General features: G+C 42.4%; 1 protein-coding gene and 1 long non-coding RNA gene across 6 annotated transcripts in view; one reads left to right on the forward strand and one right to left on the reverse strand.

The window, feature by feature from the left end:
• The window catches only part of RPS6KA6 (ribosomal protein S6 kinase A6), an 84,978-nt gene that overhangs the window by 20,806 nt on the left and 43,435 nt on the right, over positions 1 to 20,737 (forward strand). The window contains exon 1 of one of the 4 annotated variants that reach the window (XM_081847996.1): positions 3,939 to 4,048. The exons of 1 other annotated variant lie outside the window; for it this stretch is intronic. In XM_081847996.1, the coding sequence (XP_081704122.1) occupies positions 4,019 to 4,048 (30 nt within the window). In that variant the 5' untranslated portion in view covers positions 3,939 to 4,018. Of the gene's footprint in view, positions 1 to 3,938; positions 4,049 to 10,699; positions 11,442 to 11,649; positions 11,788 to 20,737 lie in introns of those variants that run through there. 2 more of the 4 variants (XM_081847992.1, XM_081847994.1) reach the window with 2 other exon arrangements.
• Positions 917 to 12,683, reverse strand: LOC309334087. 2 transcript variants are annotated; one of them, XR_014152859.1, is made up of 4 exons: positions 11,897 to 12,683; positions 8,995 to 9,079; positions 3,825 to 4,029; positions 917 to 2,910 (listed from the first exon to the last, which is right to left on the reverse strand). It is a non-coding gene; the product is annotated as an uncharacterized lncRNA (long non-coding RNA). The 2 variants fall into 2 exon arrangements; XR_014152860.1 differs by lacking the exon at positions 11,897 to 12,683 and adding an exon at positions 11,601 to 11,700.

Raw genomic sequence — 20,737 nt, forward strand, 5'->3', positions numbered from 1 at the left:
AGGTTGGCCCTTGCTCTTAAAAGTGGCACCAGAGGCAGGGTGCTGTGACAAATTATTAACTCTGTGGTGCCTATTATCAGTAAGGACTGTTGAATTTTGTTTCTCATCCCAATCTCCTCTCATTTAGCTTTCCATGCCCTCCTGTCAACCACCAGTAATAGCATGCAATCAGAACTCATTGTTAAGTTACACAAAGAAAGTCAGTAACAAGTCTAACAATTCATAGCAATATCATGACATTGCAAAGAGAACATTTTCTACCATGTTGTTTTGAGAAAGAGAGTGGTTCTCATTTAAAACTCAACAAGCACACTGCTAATAAACCAAGGTTGTTGAGAAACAAAGCAATCAGTCTAAAATGAGTGGTCTCTCTAAAATGATTTTTCTCTCCACTTTCTCTGATAGGAAACCAGTTAACAGAACAATAACATTTGAGCTGGGGAGTAGTATGGATTAGCTGTTATAATGAAGGTGATACAGCAAAAGTGCACTTACAATTATTTCACCTCATAATGTAGCATCAAGTGAGAGGGCAAATAGCTCTGAAGGCTTGTCTCATAATGGATAATTTAAAAATGGAACGAAAAACGGCACATCTCAAAGCAAATTGGCTGTTGTTCATGCACTCCAGTCCCTGTCTACGTACAGCCCGGATTTGGAACAAGCAAAGGAAAACCAGGATGCATAACTGCATAGCAAAGTCCCTTCCATACGCTATCCTACTTCTCTTCCCTTTGTAGTTTACTGCTGATTTTAATTATTTTTAAAATATTTTTAATTACTTGATTTTACTGTTTTTATTTATAGTTTCAATATATCCTCCAAACCACTTAGTGGTTTTGTTGCAGTCAAGCAGTTTATAAATTTTGTTAAATGGATAAATAAATCTAAGGTAGGGGCTGATCCCTATATTATTTGTAGATGCTTCATCATACCCTCCAACATTTATCCAATGAAAATAGGGGTGTCCTATTCCATAATGGAATAATATTTATTTATATATACCCAGCCCATCTGACTGGATTGCCCCAGCCACTCTGGGCAGCTTCAAACATGTAGTAAAAGGTAAAGGGACCCCTGACCATTAGGTCCAGTTGTGGCCGACTCTGGGGTTGCGGCGCTCATCTCACTTTACTGGCCGAGGGAGCCGGCGTACAGTTTCCGGGTCATGTGGCCAGCATGACTAAGCCACTTCTGGCGAACCAGAGCAGCGCATGGAAACTCCGTTTACCTTCCTGACGGAGCGGTACCTATTTATCTACTTGCACTTTGACGTGCTTTTGAACTGCTAGATTGGCAGGAGCAGGGACCGAGCAACGGGAACTCTCCCCGTCGCGGGGATTCGAACCACCAACCTGATCGGCAAGTCCTAGGCTCTGTGGTTTAAACCACAGCATAATAGAACATTTAACATTAAAATCTTCTCTTCACAGGACTGTCTTCATATGTCTTCTAAAGGTTGTATAGTTACTTATTTCCTTTGCTCGGGGGGGGGGGGCACATGACTCCATAGCCTCCAACATTTCTCCAATGAAAATAGGGACATCCTTAAAAAAGCAGGACATTCCGGGATCAAATCAGAAACCAAGACGGCTTCTGTAAATCCAGGACTGTCCCTGGAAAATAGGGACACTTCGAGGATATGTTTCATTGTTTGCTTTTATTTCTTTTCATACCACAGCTGTTCTGTGACTGGGTTGGGCCGGGAAGAGGTGGAAAGGGAATTACTGGCAGACAGTCTGAATGGATTGACCCTCTTGATCATATCTCTGGAGACCTTTGATTAGCAATTTGTATGATGGAAGGAGTTAGCTCAATCTATGCCAAGAGTGGGAAGGAGAGGAAGAAAGGACCTTTTGCAGAACTGCCAGTAGATTTAAGGATACCCATGATCTGGACATACTGGACATATTGAAATTTGTCAGCAGGACAAGGCAGGAGAGTCTGATAAAGGACAACATCCAGATGGACAACAATTTAACCTTTAATGTGATTGCAGATGAATTAACAGTGGTGAAAAAATTAGTGGGAAAGTGCTTTGTTTGGCCACAAGAGAGATTAGTTACTTGAATACAGACCAATATATGTGCCAATGGACAGTAATTCATCATGGAAAATATGGGGAAATGTTGTTGCTTTAGGATTGACTGCTTTTGAGGTCTTCCCTGTAACATAAGGCTGGGAAATATTTAGAGAATGAGCAGTGGGGTGGGTGGATGTGCGCTGCATATGACTAGTGCCAGGTTCACTTCCTCCCAGGGGTGCCAACTTGAATAAAATATTGTGGGGGCCCAGGTAAGCCCCGCCCTGCATAACTGATCACATGGCACAGTGCACACACACCATTTGAATGGGAATGCCCATCAACTGTGTGGGGGCCCAGCCTCAAATATTTTATTGTGGGGGCCAAAGCTGGCTCCTATGCTTCTCCCCAGATTCTGACACAGTGAAAGCTAGTGTGGTGTAGTGGTTAGAATGTTAGACTATGACTTGGGAGACCAGGGTTAAAATCCCTACTCAGCCATAAAGCTCATTGGGTGACCTTGTGCCAGTCACTGCCTCTCAGCCTAACAGGGTTGTTGTGAAGCTTAATTGAGGAGAAGGAGAACCAAGTATGCCCCCTTGAGCTCCTTGGAGAAAAAGGTAGGACATAAATGTAATAAACAAACAAGCAAGCAACTCATAGGCTTGCTTACCATTATATCTGAACCAGTGGTTATGGTTTGTTTCTCACCAAACAATGAGCAGAAACCAAGGTTTATTTTTGGCTTGTTGCTCATGGTTTACTTTGCTTGCTGGTTATCTTCACCTGTGATAATTGTATCCCAAAGTCCCATGACCTACACCCATGATTGTTTTGAATTCTAGGTTGAGTTTTCTTGCAACCTGCCAAATGCTGCTGCAAATTCCCTTTAAAAACAAACAAACAACATTCAGTCCAAATTTCTAAACTTCAGAAGTAGTCACCATATATATTTTGCTAAAACAACTCATATTGTCATTTGTGATATGACTACATGAAGGCAGATATATCAGCACCCATGAACTGCAATTCTCTTTTAGAATCACATAGCTGTGTTACAGTGTATTATTATGGTTAGTTGGATAAAACATGTAGTTCTTCCCAACATTTTCAGATAAACAACGCTACAACAGCCTGGAGCCTGTACCCAGATTTACAAATGTGAACACTGCCTTTGAACAAGAGAGAGAGAATCTTCTCCTGAACCATGTGGTGGACCAGATTGTTCCATCATTCTTGCCAATGTTACAAAAAAATAGGGAGGGGGGAATGACAGACCCAAGTGCCTTGTTTTCTCTTCACTTGCTAGCTTTTTCTGTGATGCTCTAAAGTTGCAAGTGATGCCATATGAAAGCAAAACTATCAAGACACTCTCAAATGTGCGTTGGAAGAGCCAATCTTAAAGGGCAACATTTCCATGAAATTTTAAGGTCTGTCTGTAAACAGGTGTTGCCAGGTATTGCCCTGCTACCTTGGCTCATACAGTTTCCATTTTGTTTTGCTTGTAAACAAGCATAGCATTTATGCAGAGACTTGACATCAGAGGACAAAATCCAATGGGAGAACACTACCCACCACAATCTCTTCATTGTCATGAACAAGGGAGTGGCTCACCACACCTGCTGTTCAGGAACCTGGGACCTCTGGAATGTGCAAATGTCTTGCCTTCACCTATTTCTATTATATATATAGAGAGAGAGAGAGACAAAGAGAGAGAGAGAGAGAGAGAGTCTTATAGAACATCTTTTGATTGGCTTCCAAAAAACCACACACAACTGAAAATCCAAGGAAAGCTACTTACCTTCAAACCCCTCCTCTCTTGTTGAAATCAACTAAGTTTCTTGTTTTTGTGCTTGGAAAACCTCCCAGGATCATCTGTGTGTCCCCCCGCTTTATCCTCCAGCACTCATTTGCACCTCTAGTTCCCTTTCCAACTCAGCAGCAGTGATCCTCCTGGCAGCAGCTAGGTAGAATGAGATCCCCCAGAAGCTGGTGATGCCTCTCCACTGGAAGTGGGGTACCCAGGTAAGGACAACACAGTGGCAGCAAAATATACGGTAAATACAACAGGTAGAGAACATTAAAGACATTTAATCATTTGATTGTATGAGCTGTAGTCAATTAAACTTGCATAAGGAAACAAAAGCGAAAGGCTAGGCTGGATGAATCCCAAGCCGGAATTAAGATTGCTGGAAGAAATATCAACAACCTCAGATATGCAGATGACACAACCTTGATGGCAGAAAGTGAGGAGGAATTAAAGAACCTTTTAATGAGGGTGAAAGAGGAGAGCGCAAAATATGGTCTGAAGCTCAACATCAAAAAAACGAAGATCATGGCCATTGGTCCCATCATCTCCTGGCAAATAGAAGGTGAAGAAATGGAGGCAGCGAGAGATTTTACTTTCCTGGGCTCCATGATCACTGCAGATGGTGACAGCAGCCACGAAATTAAAGGACGCCTGCTTCTTGGGAGAAAAGCAATGGCAAACCTAGACAGCATCTTAAAAAGCAGAGACATCACCTTACCAACAAAGGTCCGTATAGTTAAAGCTATGGTTTTCCCAGTAGTGATGTATGGAAGTGAAAGCTGGACCATAAAGAAAGCTGATCACCGAAGAATTGATGCTTTTGAATTATGGTGCTGGAGGAGACTCTTGAGAGTCCCATGGACTGCAAGAAGATCAAACCTCTCCATTCTTAAGGAAATCAGCCCTGAGAGCTCACTGGAAGGGCAGATCGTGAAGCTGAGGCTCCAATACTTTGGCCACCTCATGGGAAGAGAAGACTCCCTGGAAAAGACCCTGATGTTGGGAAAGACTGAGGGCACAAGGAGAAGGGGACGACAGAGGACGAGATGGTTGGACAGTGTTCTTGAAGCTACGAGCATGAGTTTGACCAAACTGCGGGAGGCAGTGGAAGACAGGAGTGCCTGGCGTGCTCTGGTCCATGGGGTCATGAAGAGTGGGACACGACTAAACAACTAAGCAACAACAACAAGAAACAAATATATGTATGATGCCAAAAACATGCATTCTTTGTTTTAAAATGATGCATGTGTGAGTTATAGCAGGCATAATCTCAGAAGGCACATTCCTTCCTATATAAGACAAAAGAGAAAGATGATGCTTATTATCTTCAGTTTTCCTAGCTAGCTAGCTTATATCCAATGTTAGTCCTCCTCAGAATTTACCCATTGAAATTAATGAACACGAGTAATTTAGTTCCACTAATTTCAGTGGATCTACTTTGAGTAACATTTAGTTGGCTAAAACTCTCTCTCTCTGTGTGTGTGTGTGTGTGTGTGTGTGTGTGTGTGTATGTGTGATGATTTGAAAACCTTGATTCATAATATATTTAATTCTGGATTGTTGGTAATCCTCTGGAATTTCTGTGGTAGTTTATTAAGTTTTCATAACACACACACACACATATGCGTGCGTGCTGAATCAGGGCAATTTTTACTTGATTAATTGAGGAAAGATGCTTTTAGTCTAACAAATTACAGTAATATACTAAGCGCTGTAGCCCTAAAAATAAAGTGTATTGATGGGGCTGAAGGGGGATAGGGGAAAATATTATGTGTTAGGTAAAGCACAGAGATGTGTCCCTGTTTGTAGCTGGGAAACAGTGGAGAGCAGAAATAAATGTTTTACATATGACTCTCATTATTATTATTAGATTCAAGTGCATACTGGAAATTTAAGCTTGTACAATTAAACTGGATTCAATGCTCTGCATTCCTAATGTAACAAAACCATTTCTTAATATTCTTATTCTTATTTATTAAATTTCTATGCTGCCTTTCATTCAAAGATTTGTTACAATAAAAAAACACAAAATACATACCATAATAACAAACAAAAATAACGTGCTCTCATAGTGTAAAAGGTCATAGATTGTTTAATTAGCCAAAGACCTGGGAGGAGAGGAATGTTTTTGCATGGTGCCTAAATGTGAACCCCCCCTGGGGAGAGCATTCCACAAACAGGGTGCCATTGCAGAAAATGCCCATTCTCTTATTGCCGTGCTCTAGATCTCTCTCAGAGGAGGCACATGAAGGAAGGCCTCAGATGATGACTTTTAATGACTTTTGCTATTAGGAAAATAATGTGCAAATACTGAAAAGTGTGGGGAAAACATAATCAACGGGAAAATGTGTAAACACCTGCAAGCAATCCAGGGTGAATATTCATTGTCGTGTAACTACCACCTACAAAATTAGAATGAATGCTCAATAAAGACTGGACATAGTCTAATCACTGTGTAAGCGAATCAGAATGAATGGTCATCTGGACTGGAGGAGCCCTGTTTGTGTAGTGTGTACCATCACAAATGTGGTACAAACATAGTATTTGTGCAAATCTGCCCAAAACAGTCCCTGCTTTGCATTAGGTATTTCTAGTTAGTCACCCAAGAATGAGTTTTTAAGGTCACTGGGCACAGATTGTTTCAAGGAAATGGCATGGGCAGGAGGAATAAATATTGCTTCTCCTACACCTTTTAGCTCCTACAAAGAAGCCAAGCCAGATGCCCAAACAAGTGGCTGCAGTGATTGTTTCCTCTGCTATGTCACAGGAAATGGTGGGAGAGAGAATTAATCATAGGAATGGTGCTAAAATTTTAGCTGAAGCCTAGCCATGCCTCAATTGAAAACTGGGGATTTGCATCTTTGGGCCCTTATCATATTACTTTGTGAGGCCATGGTTGGCTGCACACATCTACAGATACAAATGCGAATGTGGGAAGCCTAACAAGAGACCACAATATTCAGAGAAAGGGAATGCACAGTCAGAAGTGTGAAAATCTGCAGAATGCACATCTCTGGAAAACATACACCTCTCTACATTGCTTGCATTTTCACACATCCAAAGGCAAACTTGGCCTTGATTGCAGGGCATCTCAGCTCAGGAAGAGTCATTACAAAGGATTGAGAACAGGCTTTATAAGGTTTATTATAAAGCATCCAGAGTAGTAAACACCAACCTTTTAAAGATTTCATCTTAATGTTGATAAGAACATAAGAAGAGCCTGCTGGATCAGGCCAATGGCCCATCTGTTTCAGGCACAAGAGCACTCTCCCTTCCTGCTACTCTTAAAAACAAACAAACAGAAATCTAGCACAACAGATGAGGCCCACCATAAATCAGACCATGTGTGGGTCCTAATCTACTTGTTGGACCAATACTCTAGAGCCAAATAACGTGGGAAATGATGTACGCATTGAGTAATTATAGCTAAATAGTTATTTATTAATTATTTAAAATATTTATAGATAGCCACTGCATATAAATCAATGTGGTGCAAAAAATAAAGTCAGTAGAACATGAGGCTCATAATCTCAAGGTCGTAGGTTTGAGCCCCATGTTGAGTAGAAGATTCCTGCATTGCAGACAGTTGGACTAGATGATCCATGTGGGCCCTTCGAACTCTACAATTCAATGATTCTCATTTTAATTTATTGGCTCTCAGCCAGTCCTTCACGGCATTCAGGCATTGGTCCAGGGCTCGCACAGCCAGTCCTGATTAAGATGTTATGGAGAAATAGAGCTGTGTGTCATCAGAGTACTGATGACACTGTGCTCCAAAACTCTGAATGACTGCTCCTGACTCAATTATTTAGATGCTAAATAGCATTGGGGACAAAATAGTGCCCTGCAGAACCCCATAGCACAATGACAGCCACCAAGGAGCATTCTGCCAATGCTCTTTGGACTCAGCAACACAGGCAGGAATTGAAGTAATACAGCGATTCTGATGGGCATCCTGAACAACTGGTCCAGGATACAATGGTTAATGGTATCAAACACCACTTAAAGATTGAGTAACACAGGGTTGCTTTTCATAAAGGACATCTATCAGGGAGATCAAGGCTGGTTCAGTCCCAAAACGTGGGCTAAACCCAGATAATTAGTACTGCCCAAGCAGTTGCTCTGCTGCAACCACTGCCTTTCACCCAAAAGCAAATATATTATAAGCAAGGGGTAGAGATGAGCAGAATGAACGCGATGGCAAAAGGTTGGAAGGCTGAAGAAAAGGGGAAAATGCCAGGGAGAGGTGTGTGGGAAGTTGACAGCCTACAAACATCTCAAAGGATTTCAGAACTGTTGTCTGGATTAGGTAAAGGGCTGGATAAGGGCCAAGAAACTGATGCTGAATCCTGACAAGATTAAGGTGCTATGGGTAGGTGGTTCTCAGGTCTGGGAGCTTGCTGTTTTTCCTGTTCTGAATGTTTTGGCACTCCCTCTGAAAGAGCAGGTGCACAGTCTGGGAATACTCCTTGATCCAACTCTGTTAATGAAACCTTGAGTGGTACTAAGTCCCTTTTACCAGCTTAGGTTAATTTGCCCAGTTGTAGCCATTCCTGGTTAGGGATAGCCTAGCTATGGTGAGTCTTCCAGCCCTGTTAGTCTTCCAGTTGTACTGCTGTGGTAAATTATATGTGGGGCTGCCCTTGAAGATGACTTAGAAACTTCAGAATTCTTGAAGCTGAATTCTGCCTGGTGTGGATAGCAGGATGCATATTACTAGATCAATTCATAAAGAATTACATTGTACGCTTATTCAGTTTCAGGCACAATTCAAGATACTGGTTCTTAACTTTTAAGTTCTAAATAGCTTTGAATCTACTTTACGAAAGAAGAATGAGTTAGTTGTATGCCTGCTGTCACTAAACCTTTCCCACCCCCAATATGGCAAAGATAATAATAGTAACTCACATTGCAGGGATGTTCTAACAATAACTATCAGAATTCATGTGACACTCTTTGAGCATTTGGGGGTAAGTATTATATAAATATTATTCCGCCAACTTTCAGCCAACCAGTGCATATCTTCAACCAGTGCATACAAAATTTGTCTTGTGATACATCACATTTCCCTTCAAGAGCTTATGGAGATAGGGATAATATGGTGTGGCAAAAACTGAACTTTGCATGTGGCGCTAAGCCCAGTGTCTTACTGGTTACCCACCTTGCAATCAGCAGTAAAGTACACAGGCCTTCCTTAGTGTTGGAGAAAGGCACTCTGAACATTCTTAGAAGCAGGTCCTTGAAACCTGGTGTGGAAGAAAGGTCCCAGTTTGCATATATCTTTTCACCAATCACTTTTTACTTCAGAGAGGTAGTTGTCTTAAGACTACAAAATCGTCAAAGGCTCTTGTTGCAACTTAATTTTACAGGATCTGCTTCCTGTGTTCATTGGGACTTGGTAAGCACATTCTCTAGTAAGTGCATTCATTCAATATAATTTAGGCCACTTTTTGGAGCGAGCATCTGAACAGGAAGAAGCCATGCAGTACCTAGACCAGTGCTTGGAGACAGTGATGAGATGGATGAGGAAAAACAAGCTGAACTTGAATCCTGGCAAGACAGAGGCACTGTGGGTGAGTGGTTCCCATGTCTGAGAAATTGGTCAATTGCCTTTTCTGGATAGGGTTGCACTTCCCTTGAAGGAGCAGGTTGACAGTCTGGGGGGTTGCCTGGATCGAGTTTTGTCACTGGAGACCAAGGCAGCCTCAGAGGCTGGAAGCACCTTGGACTGGGAAAGCTTGGCCACAGTAGTTCATGCATTGCTTACATCCAAGATTGGATTACAACAATGTGCTCCATATGGGGCTTCCTTTCCACTTGATCCAGAAGGCTGTGGCACAACTGCTGGCAGGAGTGAGACCTTGTCAGCATATAATGCCTGTGCTCAGAGACCTATACTGGTTGTTGACTTGCTACTGGGCCAAGTTCAAGTATGTAAAACCTTTAACAACTTGGGAGCAGTTTACGAGTGAGATTGCCTTACGCCATATACCTGACTTGCTTTGATTTGTGGAACTGGCACTGCTACAGGTGCCACATAATACCCATTCTGCACTTGTAAGAAATCCACCTTACGTGTGGCAGCACTTATTGACGTCAGACAGGTGCCTTCACTGTACTCTTTTGGAAGCCTGCGTTTTTAAAAACAGCAACAACACAAAACCCAACATTCTTGTTTAGGCAAGCCTGCCCAAATATGTAGCACGTTGGTGTTTTAACTTGGTTGGTCCTTAGCTTATAGCTATTTTTTAATCACTCTTTTAATATGTCGCAGCTGTTTTATTGATGTTATTGTTTTATTCTTTTTGTAAACGGCTTTGAGGTTTCTTCTTCTTAGTCAAGAGGTATGCAAATTCCACGAAATACAGTAACTAAATGGAACATTGAAGGGGGTGGGGGTGGGAAGCAAACGTTTGGAGCTGCAGCCCTAACCGGTTTACTGTGCGGCACCAGCCTTTCAGGGTGCTTCAGCTGCAACAGCAGCACGACTGTCTCAATAGCATCTGGATTTATTTATTTAATTTTTTTTAAAAAAGGAAATTAGTTCTTCCACTGCTCGCCTGTCGCCTCCGCCCCCCCCCCCGCTACCCCTTTCACCCAACCCAAAACTCATCTCGAGTATAAAATAGCCTTTATTATTTAAAACAGCCAATTCTCCCTCCTTCTCTGATCCGAGCAGCGTTGCACATTTCAGTGGTGGTGCGGTGGGGGGGGGGGGAAAGAGAGAGAGAGAGGAAGACGAGATGGGTGGCGGTGGAAAAGCGGCGGGTGCCGACGTCATCGCCACCGACGTCACCTTTCCCCGAGCCCACGCAATCGCTGACGCCACACCTCCCCCTCCCTCCCCAACTCTACCTTCTCACCCCCCCCTCCCACCACCCTACGCGTGATGCTCGCAACTCCCCCCTCCCGCAGGGGGAATTCTCCTCTACCCGGGCCTGACATCACTCCTCCCTCACCCAACAGCCCACCAAAGCAGAGACGCCGGTTTAGCGACGGCCTTCTCCTCCCGCCATGTTAGGAGGAGGAGGGGAGGTCGGCGTAACACGGAGCCGCCCCCGCCTGCCCGGGTAGCAGCAGCAGCAGCAGCAGCAGCAGCTCCTCCTCCTCGACGGGCCACTGCATGGAAAGGCTGGGAGCGATGAGCGAAACCGCAACAGCCTTGGAGGCTTCGGCTGACTAGGGGAAAGGCGAGCGAGCGAGGGAGGGCGAAGCTCCCTCCTTTCTCCCTCCCCCTCCTCCTCCTTCCCGTCCCCTCAGCACGAGGGGAGGGGAAGAGCATGAACGGCTGCCCCGTCCCTGCCCGCCGCGGCGCCGCTTGGGCGAGAACGAGGAGGAGAGGCGGAGGAGGCGGAGGTGGAGGAGGAGCGCGGCGGCCGCCACCAGGACGACGACGACGACAGCCGCCGCCGCCGCCGCCGCCACACAGTCATGGTGCCCTTCGCGCCGCCGGAGGGCGCGGAGGAGCCTCAGCCTGAGCCCGAAGCGGAGCCCTCCTCCTGCCCTCCTCCTCCCCCGCCTCCTGCCGCCGCCGCCGCCGCCGGCCTCATGGAGATCTCCGGCGGCGGAGGAGGAGGCGACGGTAGCAGCAGCAGCCCAGGCGGAGAGGTGAGGGAGTCCCGGGCTGGGTTTTCTGAGGGAACTTGAGGTAAAAGGTTCTGAGGGGGGATCGGGCGGGCGGCAGGCAGAGGCAGCGCCGGCTTAAGAGGAGGGGGCGTGCGTGGCGCTGCCGGTGGTGGGCAGTGAGGGAGGCGGAGGGGAAAGTACCGGCTTGCCGCTGTTCTCCAATCCCTCGGTGCTTCGTCTCCTCCTCTCCCCGCAGGGATGCGGGATGCGGGAACCGGTTCCGGAGGGGTCTGAGGGAGAAGGGGCCGGCGGGGGGCGGCCGGGTCGTGAGAGGAGTTTCGTGACACCGACTCGACACCCCCCACCCCGTTTTCATGCGTTCCCTACGGTATCTTTCATGCGACCCCCCCCCCCGCATCTCCCTTGACTCCACCTGGTCCTTCAACTTGTCTTTTGCTTGCTTACCTGCCGCCTCCTTATTTAGTTATCTTTAATACCCTCGTTATTCTGACCTGTCCCTCTCCATCATGCCTCCATGTCAATCCTCTATAGATTCCTCCATCCATCAACAGCTGAACTTGCGCTGTCATTCTCTTATCTCTTCTTTGCGCGCATCCTCCGCTCGCCGTTTTCCTGCCCTCTTGGCTGGCACCTTCTCTTACCCTTTCACTAACTCCGGCCTTGCTAATTGCCCTTGCCCCCCTGAGAGGACTGAGAACCTCGACTTATTCAAAAGTCGATTTAGCAGCCCCATCAGATAACGGGAATTTTAGAGCTAACTCACTTTTTGCAGTGGAATGTGAGGGAATCCTGAAACGGAAAGCTGTTCCCTTTTGTTTTTCTTTTCGATCTTCTCTAGCTCCGAATTCCAGGTCTCTGTTCTTTTACTGCACGGGATCCAGTGACACCCAAAAGTCTCTGAAAACTGTCCCCCCCTTTCTACAACCACTTGGTTTTCAAAAAAGTATTGCCTTATCATTTTCTTCTTATCCATCTACCTATTGCTGCCTCAGGTTTCACTTTTTTTTCCACTGAAGTACTTTTACCAGATAGATTCCTCTCCAAGGCAGATCCTGTCCACATCTGTTTGTCTTTCATCCTTACCTTGACAAATTAACCTCTGTGTCCTAAAGATGCTTGGTTCTAAACAGTTGCCAGATGCCTCCATTCTACACTTCTATATCCATCTCCATCTGTTTTTATTGACAACCACTTCCTACTTTGTTCACCCTAGTTCTCCTGGTAGTTAATCCCAGACATCAAGGTCTGATGCATCCTTCCTCTACCCTGCTAGCTGTCTCCCCTTCACAACAAGGCACTGATTCTGGAGTTCGTTCTTACTTAAATAATACTTCACTCTCACAAAAATCACCTCTTTTACTTCAGCATTAAAACATATTTGGCACCATGGTGCAGTAGTGAGTTACTCCTCTTTGCTTCAGTGTTTGTTGACTTAAGAAGATGAACTATTTTGAATTTGTTGCTGAAATATCTTGCTATGGTGTGCATCTAATATCCTAATTCTGAAAGGCTCCAAATTGCCCTTTCCATTCCACAAATTTTGTTTGAACTTCTCAAAAGAGGCTGCTGCTCTTTGCCCTTGAGGTGTCTCCTCTAAGTAGCCCTAATGACCTATAGATTCCTGCCATATTTCCTTTATCAGTCCTACTGGAGTGATGCTAACATTCCATTTTAAAAACAAGAGGTGTGGTGACATCTGTCAACTACATAAATTGGGAACAGACATAAGGAATGTTCTGCAAAACTTAGCAATAAAAATAAGGAATTACTAATGACCCTTTCTGGATGCATCTGCTTTGGAAGATGTCGTGCTGTTTTTGGCTTAGCTGATTTTGCTTTACTACTTTCAAGCACCTCAAATAAAATTCACTATATTACTGTGTTAATAGAGCTCTGGGGGTCCCAGGTGGCCTCGCAATGAGGCAGTGCATTAGACTTAGACCTGCATAGCTTCAACAAGGGTGCTGCATCATGTGTTCTTAAACATGGTCTTGACCCTCCACCCCAAGCTTCACTCAAAACAAGCCCCTACTCCTTAAACATCTCTTTAAGACTGGTTCAGCTTAAAAGTCATTCAATTGTCCCTTCTTTCAGATTCTTCTTTATCCTTATAAACCACCTGCACTTTGAGCCTTATTTGTCCTTAGAGGATCTAAGAACCTATGTAGTAACTGTTTCTAAGCCAAGGAGAAGCTGGTAAACCTTTTATTCTCTCAAGAGCTCATTTATTATGGAAAACAGCTTGTACAGTGCTACATCGGGTTACAGACGCTTCAGGTTACAGAAGCTTCAGGTTACAGACTCCGCTAACCCAGAAATAGTACCTCGAGTTAAGAACTTTGCTTCAGGATGAGAACAGAAATTGTGGTGCCGTGGCAGTGGGAGGCCCCATTAGCTAAAGTGCTTCAGGTTTCAAGAACAGTTTCAGGTTAAGAACGGACCTCCAGAATGAATTAAGTTCTTAACCCGTGGTACCACTGTACAAGGTTAGAGTCTTCAAAGTATTGTTCAGATGAATAAAATCTTCTCTGTAAAGTGGTATGCCCAACTTCTGTATCATATACTAACATTGCCAGGGTGTTATCAAATACTGTTTGATGTCAGGATCTTTTACATTCTACCAGTTGTAACAGCTTTTGTCAGAATGGCTTTTGTTTGGCTTTCAGTGGCTTAATTTTAGCAGTCTGACTGACTTTTCCCTTTGTCCCAGGCACCATCAGAAGTGTCATTAAACAAACATTCTAGATGCATTAAAATTGATAGTTTCAACAATGTCGGAACACTTTTTTGAAAAAAAAAGATACTCAGCAGTTTCATGGTAAAAAAATAAGCAGCAACTTGGAATCTCCTTGGTCCTAATGTAGCTATTGCTGGAAATTGATTGCATAGTGTGAGTTAAAAAAAATTCACATTGTGCAAGTAATAATATTCTAGTACAGAATACCACTGAATATAGAAACTTTGTGCTAGATCCCATGTTCCTGAGATTGGTAGAAGAGAGTTGTATATATGTGTTTGTAGGGGGTGGTGGTTAATGTTTTGTTTTTGTTTTAACTATTTATTTTGTTCTTTTATCCTGTATTTTTATCTTGTGAACAGCCCTGAGATTGGATGCAGAGCAATATATAAATTTAATAAATAAAAAATAGGCCTTAAATGCAAATTTATATGCTATGTTAATGAACATTCTTATCTAAATACTGTTTCAAAAACTGGTCGGACTAGTCTCTGGTTGTTCTTCAAGTGTTTTTATCGGTCCACTTCTATTAGAAGAACTCATTCATTGCTCAAGATGATATTTTTTTATGTTGTAAATGTATGAGACTATAAATTGAAAGTTTATTACTCTGTGAGGTAGGAAGTTTTAAAAAACACCAGATTCTATACATGGAAGTAAGTCATACAGATTATGGGGCTGAACTCTAGCGTAAGTGTGCATAGGATTGAAATCAGTGGGATTTAAGCAGCATGACAGTGCAGGATTGTATCCTTAGTGTTTTATACCTTCGCTGTTTATGTGTTCATAGTGCTGTTCCTAAGCACCGAATTACTGTGCAATTCTCTATTATAGCAGTATACACTTTGAAATATTTTTGTGATTGAATCCTTAATCATGGTCTGTAAAAAAAGGTAAAGATCAAGGACCCCAGGATGGTCAAGTCCAGCCAAAGGCAACTATGGGGTTGTGGCACTCATCTCACTTTTTAGGCCGAGGGAGCTGGCATTTGTCCACAGACAGCTTTCCGAGTCATGTGGCCAGCATAACTAAACCTCTTCTCGCACAACAGGACACTATGAAGAGTGCCAGAGCATGCGGAAACACCGTTTACCTTCCAGCCTCAGCGATACCTATTTATCTGCTTGCACTGGTGTGCTTTCAAACTGCTAGGTTAGCAGAAGCTAGGACAAAGCAACAGGAGATCACCCCATCATGCGGATTCAAACCACCGACCTTCCGATCAGCAAGCCCAAGAGGCTCAGTGGTTTAGATCACAGCGCCACCCACTCCCCTCATGGTGTATGTTCCTTAGTAATTTAGGAAAATACTATAATAAAATTCATTATTGAGTATCTAAATAAAAACAAGATTAGTGTTTACACTCAAAATTATTAAAATACAACATAGCAGCATTTGTTTAAAAACAACTTTGGCCTTCTTTTAAAGAACCTGTGTGCAAAGTAGCATATTGTTAGGTGCCAGTGTGGTGTAGTGGTTAAGAGCAGTAGACTCGTAATCTGGTGAGCTGGGTTTGCGTCCCTGCTCCTCCACATGCAGCTGCTGGGTGACCTTGGGCTAGTCGCACTTCTCTGAAGTCTCAGCCTCACTCACTTCGCAGAGTGTTTGTTGTGGGGGTGGAAGGGAAAGGAGATTGTTAGCCACTTTGAGACTCCTTAGGGTAGTGATAAAGTGGGATATCAAATCCAAACTCTTCTTCTAAAGTAACTCATTAAGTTACTTATTTGAACAAAAAACTAATATGCATGTCACAGCTCCGGTAGTCATTACTGTCTTCTAACACTACAATCCTATGCATATGTGGAAGTAAATGCCACTGAACTTTGTCAGGTGTAGGGCCAAATTACACATTACACTAATGTGCAAAGGATCCAGTTGCCAAGCAGGGCTGTTTGCCAGTCCCACTGCTTCTAAGCAGTGGCAACAACGCCTAGTAGCAAAAGCATGAAACCTCTGTGGGCAAGTGTTGTGCCCTTCTAGGTCTTGCTCCTCCCTCCCCCATATTTTTTTCTGGTACACTATGATCTACTCTGAAAGCTGAAACAGTGGGGGGTATAGCTGATGACAAAACTTTGCAGTAGGAAAAGCAGGTCAAGCTTGCCTCTATCCTAAGCATGCCTTAAATACTGTGTCTTACTGGTGAAATCTGTCTTTGGAAAACCATGGTTTTAATTTACAGTGGTACCTCGGTTTAAGAACAGTCGGGTTTAAGAATGATTCAGTTTACAAACTCCACAAAACCAGAAATAGTGTCCCATTTTGAGAACTTTACCTCGGTCTAAGAACGGAATTCAAACAGTGGAAGGGTACCGGCAGCGGGAGGCCTCATTAGGGAAAGTGTGCCTCGGTTTAAGAATGGTTTCGGTTTAAGAACGGACTTCCGGAATGGATCAAGTTTGTAAACCGAGGTACCACTGTATTCCCCTACCCAGAAATCTAGTAGAATGTTCATGCATAAACAGGTGCTGTTTCCGCAGTACCTCCTGTTCCCCCCCACTCCAACTTCACTATCCTTCTTACTATTTGAAAGGTACCAACTGGTACCTGCTAGAAGATTGCTTATAATGGATCATTTTTCAGTGAAGTACTAGGAGTATGGGGCTACTACTATGTACAAATCTGGGAATTTTAGATTAAATGTTAAAAATTACTTGTAAATATTCCAAAATTGTTAGTTGCTTTAAAATCAAAGATTTAAATGTAAATCAAATTAATCTTATGGATCTTTGGCTATTGTTGTACAGGTTCTGCATACTATCAAAACAACCAGAAATGTTTTGAAATTAACATTGGTTTAAAGTCGTAACTCTAGAAATAATTTATTAGTCTGATTCCTAATTTTATGTTGAGCAGATACATGTATGATACAGAAAGAAACAGATGACATCTCTGTTGAATCTGTGCTAAAATTGTGAAATGTCTGAAATCAGTTACAGTATATTTGTTAACAGAGCACAGATTAAGATTCACTTGGAACATTTTCAGTATCCATTCTCAGATGCTATCACACAAGTAATGGAGTTTTGCAGGTAGCATCACTGTAGATAGTTATGGAAAATTTGTAAACTTGGTACACATGCAACATTTTCAGTGTCCATTCTCAGACATCACTGTTGGACAATTAATAGAGCTTTACAAGTAGTTGCACATTTGGTATGTGGGTGCTGTTACAGGAACTGCTCCTCCTGTAATATTCTGGAGGTGTATGTGTGTGGGGGGGGTTTAGACAGGATTATGCATTTAAAATGTAAAATTGATGTGTGTGTGCATGAGAGAGAGGGAGCGCTTTTTGGTTTAGTTTGGTTTAGTAGATTATTAAGGCAAAACTTAAATTTCAGTTTATTTTATTTTATTCTTTCTAAAAATTAGAATTGTACGTGGGAAATGTTTTCTTCACTCTTTGAAGTTTATGAGGAAGTCAAATGCCAGATTAACATTGTAGCCTGAAATGAAATTATTCGGCCATAACAAAAAGGATGTTTACTTAGGACAATGCTGTTGGAGTTGGAGACAGCAAATATTGTCATGAATATGAATTGAACCTTGCATTTTCTGTTGCTTTGCCAGCTCAATGCCTCTTTTGTGTGTGTTCTTATTGTTGAATTGGTGAGAAAGAAGAGTGCATCTTTGGATTATCAACTTTGTCCCTATATTCATTATGTGATAGAAATAAATTCTTCTAGTAGCCTTTTTACAATGATCTTTGCTTAGATTAATTTTATGAAGCTGTTCTCATTTATCTTGGTTCACAGTTCACTAAAACAGAACACAGTTATAGTGAACATCCCTGGCAAAGTTGTATGTTCCAAAAAGTACTATGTGTGTGCAAGAGAACTTTTAGGAATTTATATCTCTTACAATCATAGGTAGTGTCAAATGGTGTCAAATGTCTAATAGTAATAACTCTACATTTGGAAATTTACTTAGGTGCTGTAATTTTAGAGTTTATTTGCCCTCTTTTGAAATTAAGGGCTGAATTAAAAATAAGGGCTGAATTAAAGAATTCTGGATAAATGAAGAAATATTTTTAAAGGGAAATAAATCTTTTTTCATATTTATTTACCTTCTGCTTTTAAACAGTGACAGTAAGGACACTGGTAAGGTACTGTGCATCTTTTACACTTCTATTATGGTTATAGGCTGATGTCTCACATGTGCATGAACATTTACTTGATAGCTCAAGATGAGGACTTGCAGCTGAATGTGTGAAATAAATCCACTGAAAAGCATAGTGTTTAAAGGGATTTGAAAGGTGGTATTTGATCTTTGAAACCTATCATTTCACGGTTCAGACTTCTATATATCTTATTTACTAGATTTGTAATTTGTTATTTACAGATCGTTTTCCAAAATATTATGACATTTATATTTACAATAAGTTCCAGAGGAAGAAGGGGGGAAAGGGCAGCCACTTCTTCTATTGCCAACTTTTAAATTCATTAAATGCTGAAAAAAATAATTTGACTAAAGTTAGACTAGATTGGAAAATAGTTGCTGCAGCATTATAGTGAATATTAGAGCAAGCATTAGTTGCCCCTATACAAGCAGCAAGAGGCAAACTACCTCACTTATTCTCTCTGGCTAGGAGCCACAGTGCTATCCCAGGTATTGGTCTATTAAAGCCAGAGGATGCACCTTTGAAAACCTCAATGATCCAACCAGGGAAGGGGTACAATACTTGCATTACTTATTCTCTTCTCCCCCGGTCCAAAATATTGGTGGACAATATTTGGTGGTTATGCTTTGCCCCTTCCAATAAAATTATCTAGAGTGGTGGGAATTTTGTGGAGCTAGGTTAAAAAGTGCAACAACCATAGTTTTCTAAAGCTTTTGAAGAAAGGTTTTCTCAAGCTTTTGAAAAAAACTTTGATGAAGCCATAGTGACACTCAAGCTCACACTGAAGTCCATGTGTTATACCTATTTTCAGGCAGTGTAGTTCTGAGTTTTGGGTCTTGTCTAAATCTTACCTGTTGTTACTTACCCCATGGATTCCCACTTTGTGTTAGCAACAACACAATCTGGTCCAGTGCAGGATTTGTAAAAGAAAGCATACAGAGTGTCAGCAGGCATATAGATATAGGTCATCCTGTTGACATTGTGTACCTAGAACAGGTGTGGGGAAACTTAGTTGCTGAACTACAGCTCCCATCATCCTAGTCCATTGACCATGATTGCTGGGGCTGTTGGGAGTTGTAGTTCAGCAACATCTGGAGGGTCAAAGATTCTCCATACCTCACTTAAACTTTTAAAAATCTATTATCTTCTTCAGTGGGGTTGTTCTATGATAGATCACAACTCCTTCAAAACATCTGTGCTATTGACTCTCAAACCTTGAGATTGTTGAACTATATACATAAAAAAAATCAATCTGAGTCGTGCAGCAAAAATTGGGTCTACTAGGCCATTTTTTTAAAAAAATGTGGACTAAAGTTGTTTCAGGGGCCCTTCTGAGATTAGGGGCCCTGAAGCTTAAGCTTGATTAGTTTCATAGTACGTCCCCCCCCCCCCCCCCGTACAGGACATGTATTTTAGAGGCCTAGAAGTGAGGGAGTACCCCCAGACTGTGCACCTGCTTCACCAGAGGGAGTTGAACCAATTCAATACAGGCAACTGACTATTTCTCAGATCGAGGAGCCACTCACCATGCCTCCGTCATTCCAGAATTCAAACTCAGTTTATGGACCCACCTATGAGGAGGGGGGATGTTCAATTAATGTTGCAGAACTCTCTCTTCCATATGAGTATTTGTTTTCACTAGCCCCTTGTTTGCCTCTGCATTGAAAAACAATTGCCCTAACTTTTCAGTTTGCTGGAAATGTGTCTTTATTGGGGAGCTAATGTATCAATGGATTTAGGGTTTCAAAACAAGAAATGATTTTTTGTTGTGCCAGAAGAAATTTAATGTATATAAAATAGATTATTTAAAACATATTTAGTAAGAATAATCAAAATTTATATAAGCTGCTACTACTTACAGGGTAGATTGGGCTGGCATCTGCAGAAAGGTATTTTATTTTAGATAAATGCTTAATTGCTTTATGTGTGAACATAAACACAAGAGGCTTTTGAGACTTGCTGTTTTATTGATAGCAAGCATTTAATTTGTTCTTTGTGGTGATTGAATGGTGCTTTGAATATTAAGCTTTTGTTGAAAATAATAATCAAATAGTGGACTTGGTTTACATGATAACTTTGTTATGTCTGTGTTGATAATGAAGTTAGTTGTTTGAGATTGAAAAGTCATATTCGAGCAACCAAATCCAGATATTAGAATGCAGTGAATGTATTTAACTTCTTTCAGTAGAAATTAACTGCTGATGCTTTTGAAGCCGTTCAGATCAGTTGGTGGTGGTGGCAAGACAAAGCACACTTGCTGGGCAGACCTCCTAAGGCAGGGGTGAGGAACCTCTGGTCTATGAACCAATCGTGACCTGAAAGACCATTTCCCTTAACCATGCCCATCCACTGATGTGACTGATGATGTTAGCTGATGGGTGGGAGGTCAGGGTTTAATTTTGCCTTGGCTGCATGCCCTGCTCCCAGCAGGGAACAAGATTGCATGGGCAAGGCAGAAGGATT

The sequence above is a fragment of the Podarcis erhardii genome (genome assembly GCF_964252035.2).
Source record: "Podarcis erhardii genome assembly, chromosome: Z".
In the NCBI taxonomy this organism is placed as follows: Eukaryota; Metazoa; Chordata; class Lepidosauria; order Squamata; family Lacertidae; genus Podarcis; species Podarcis erhardii.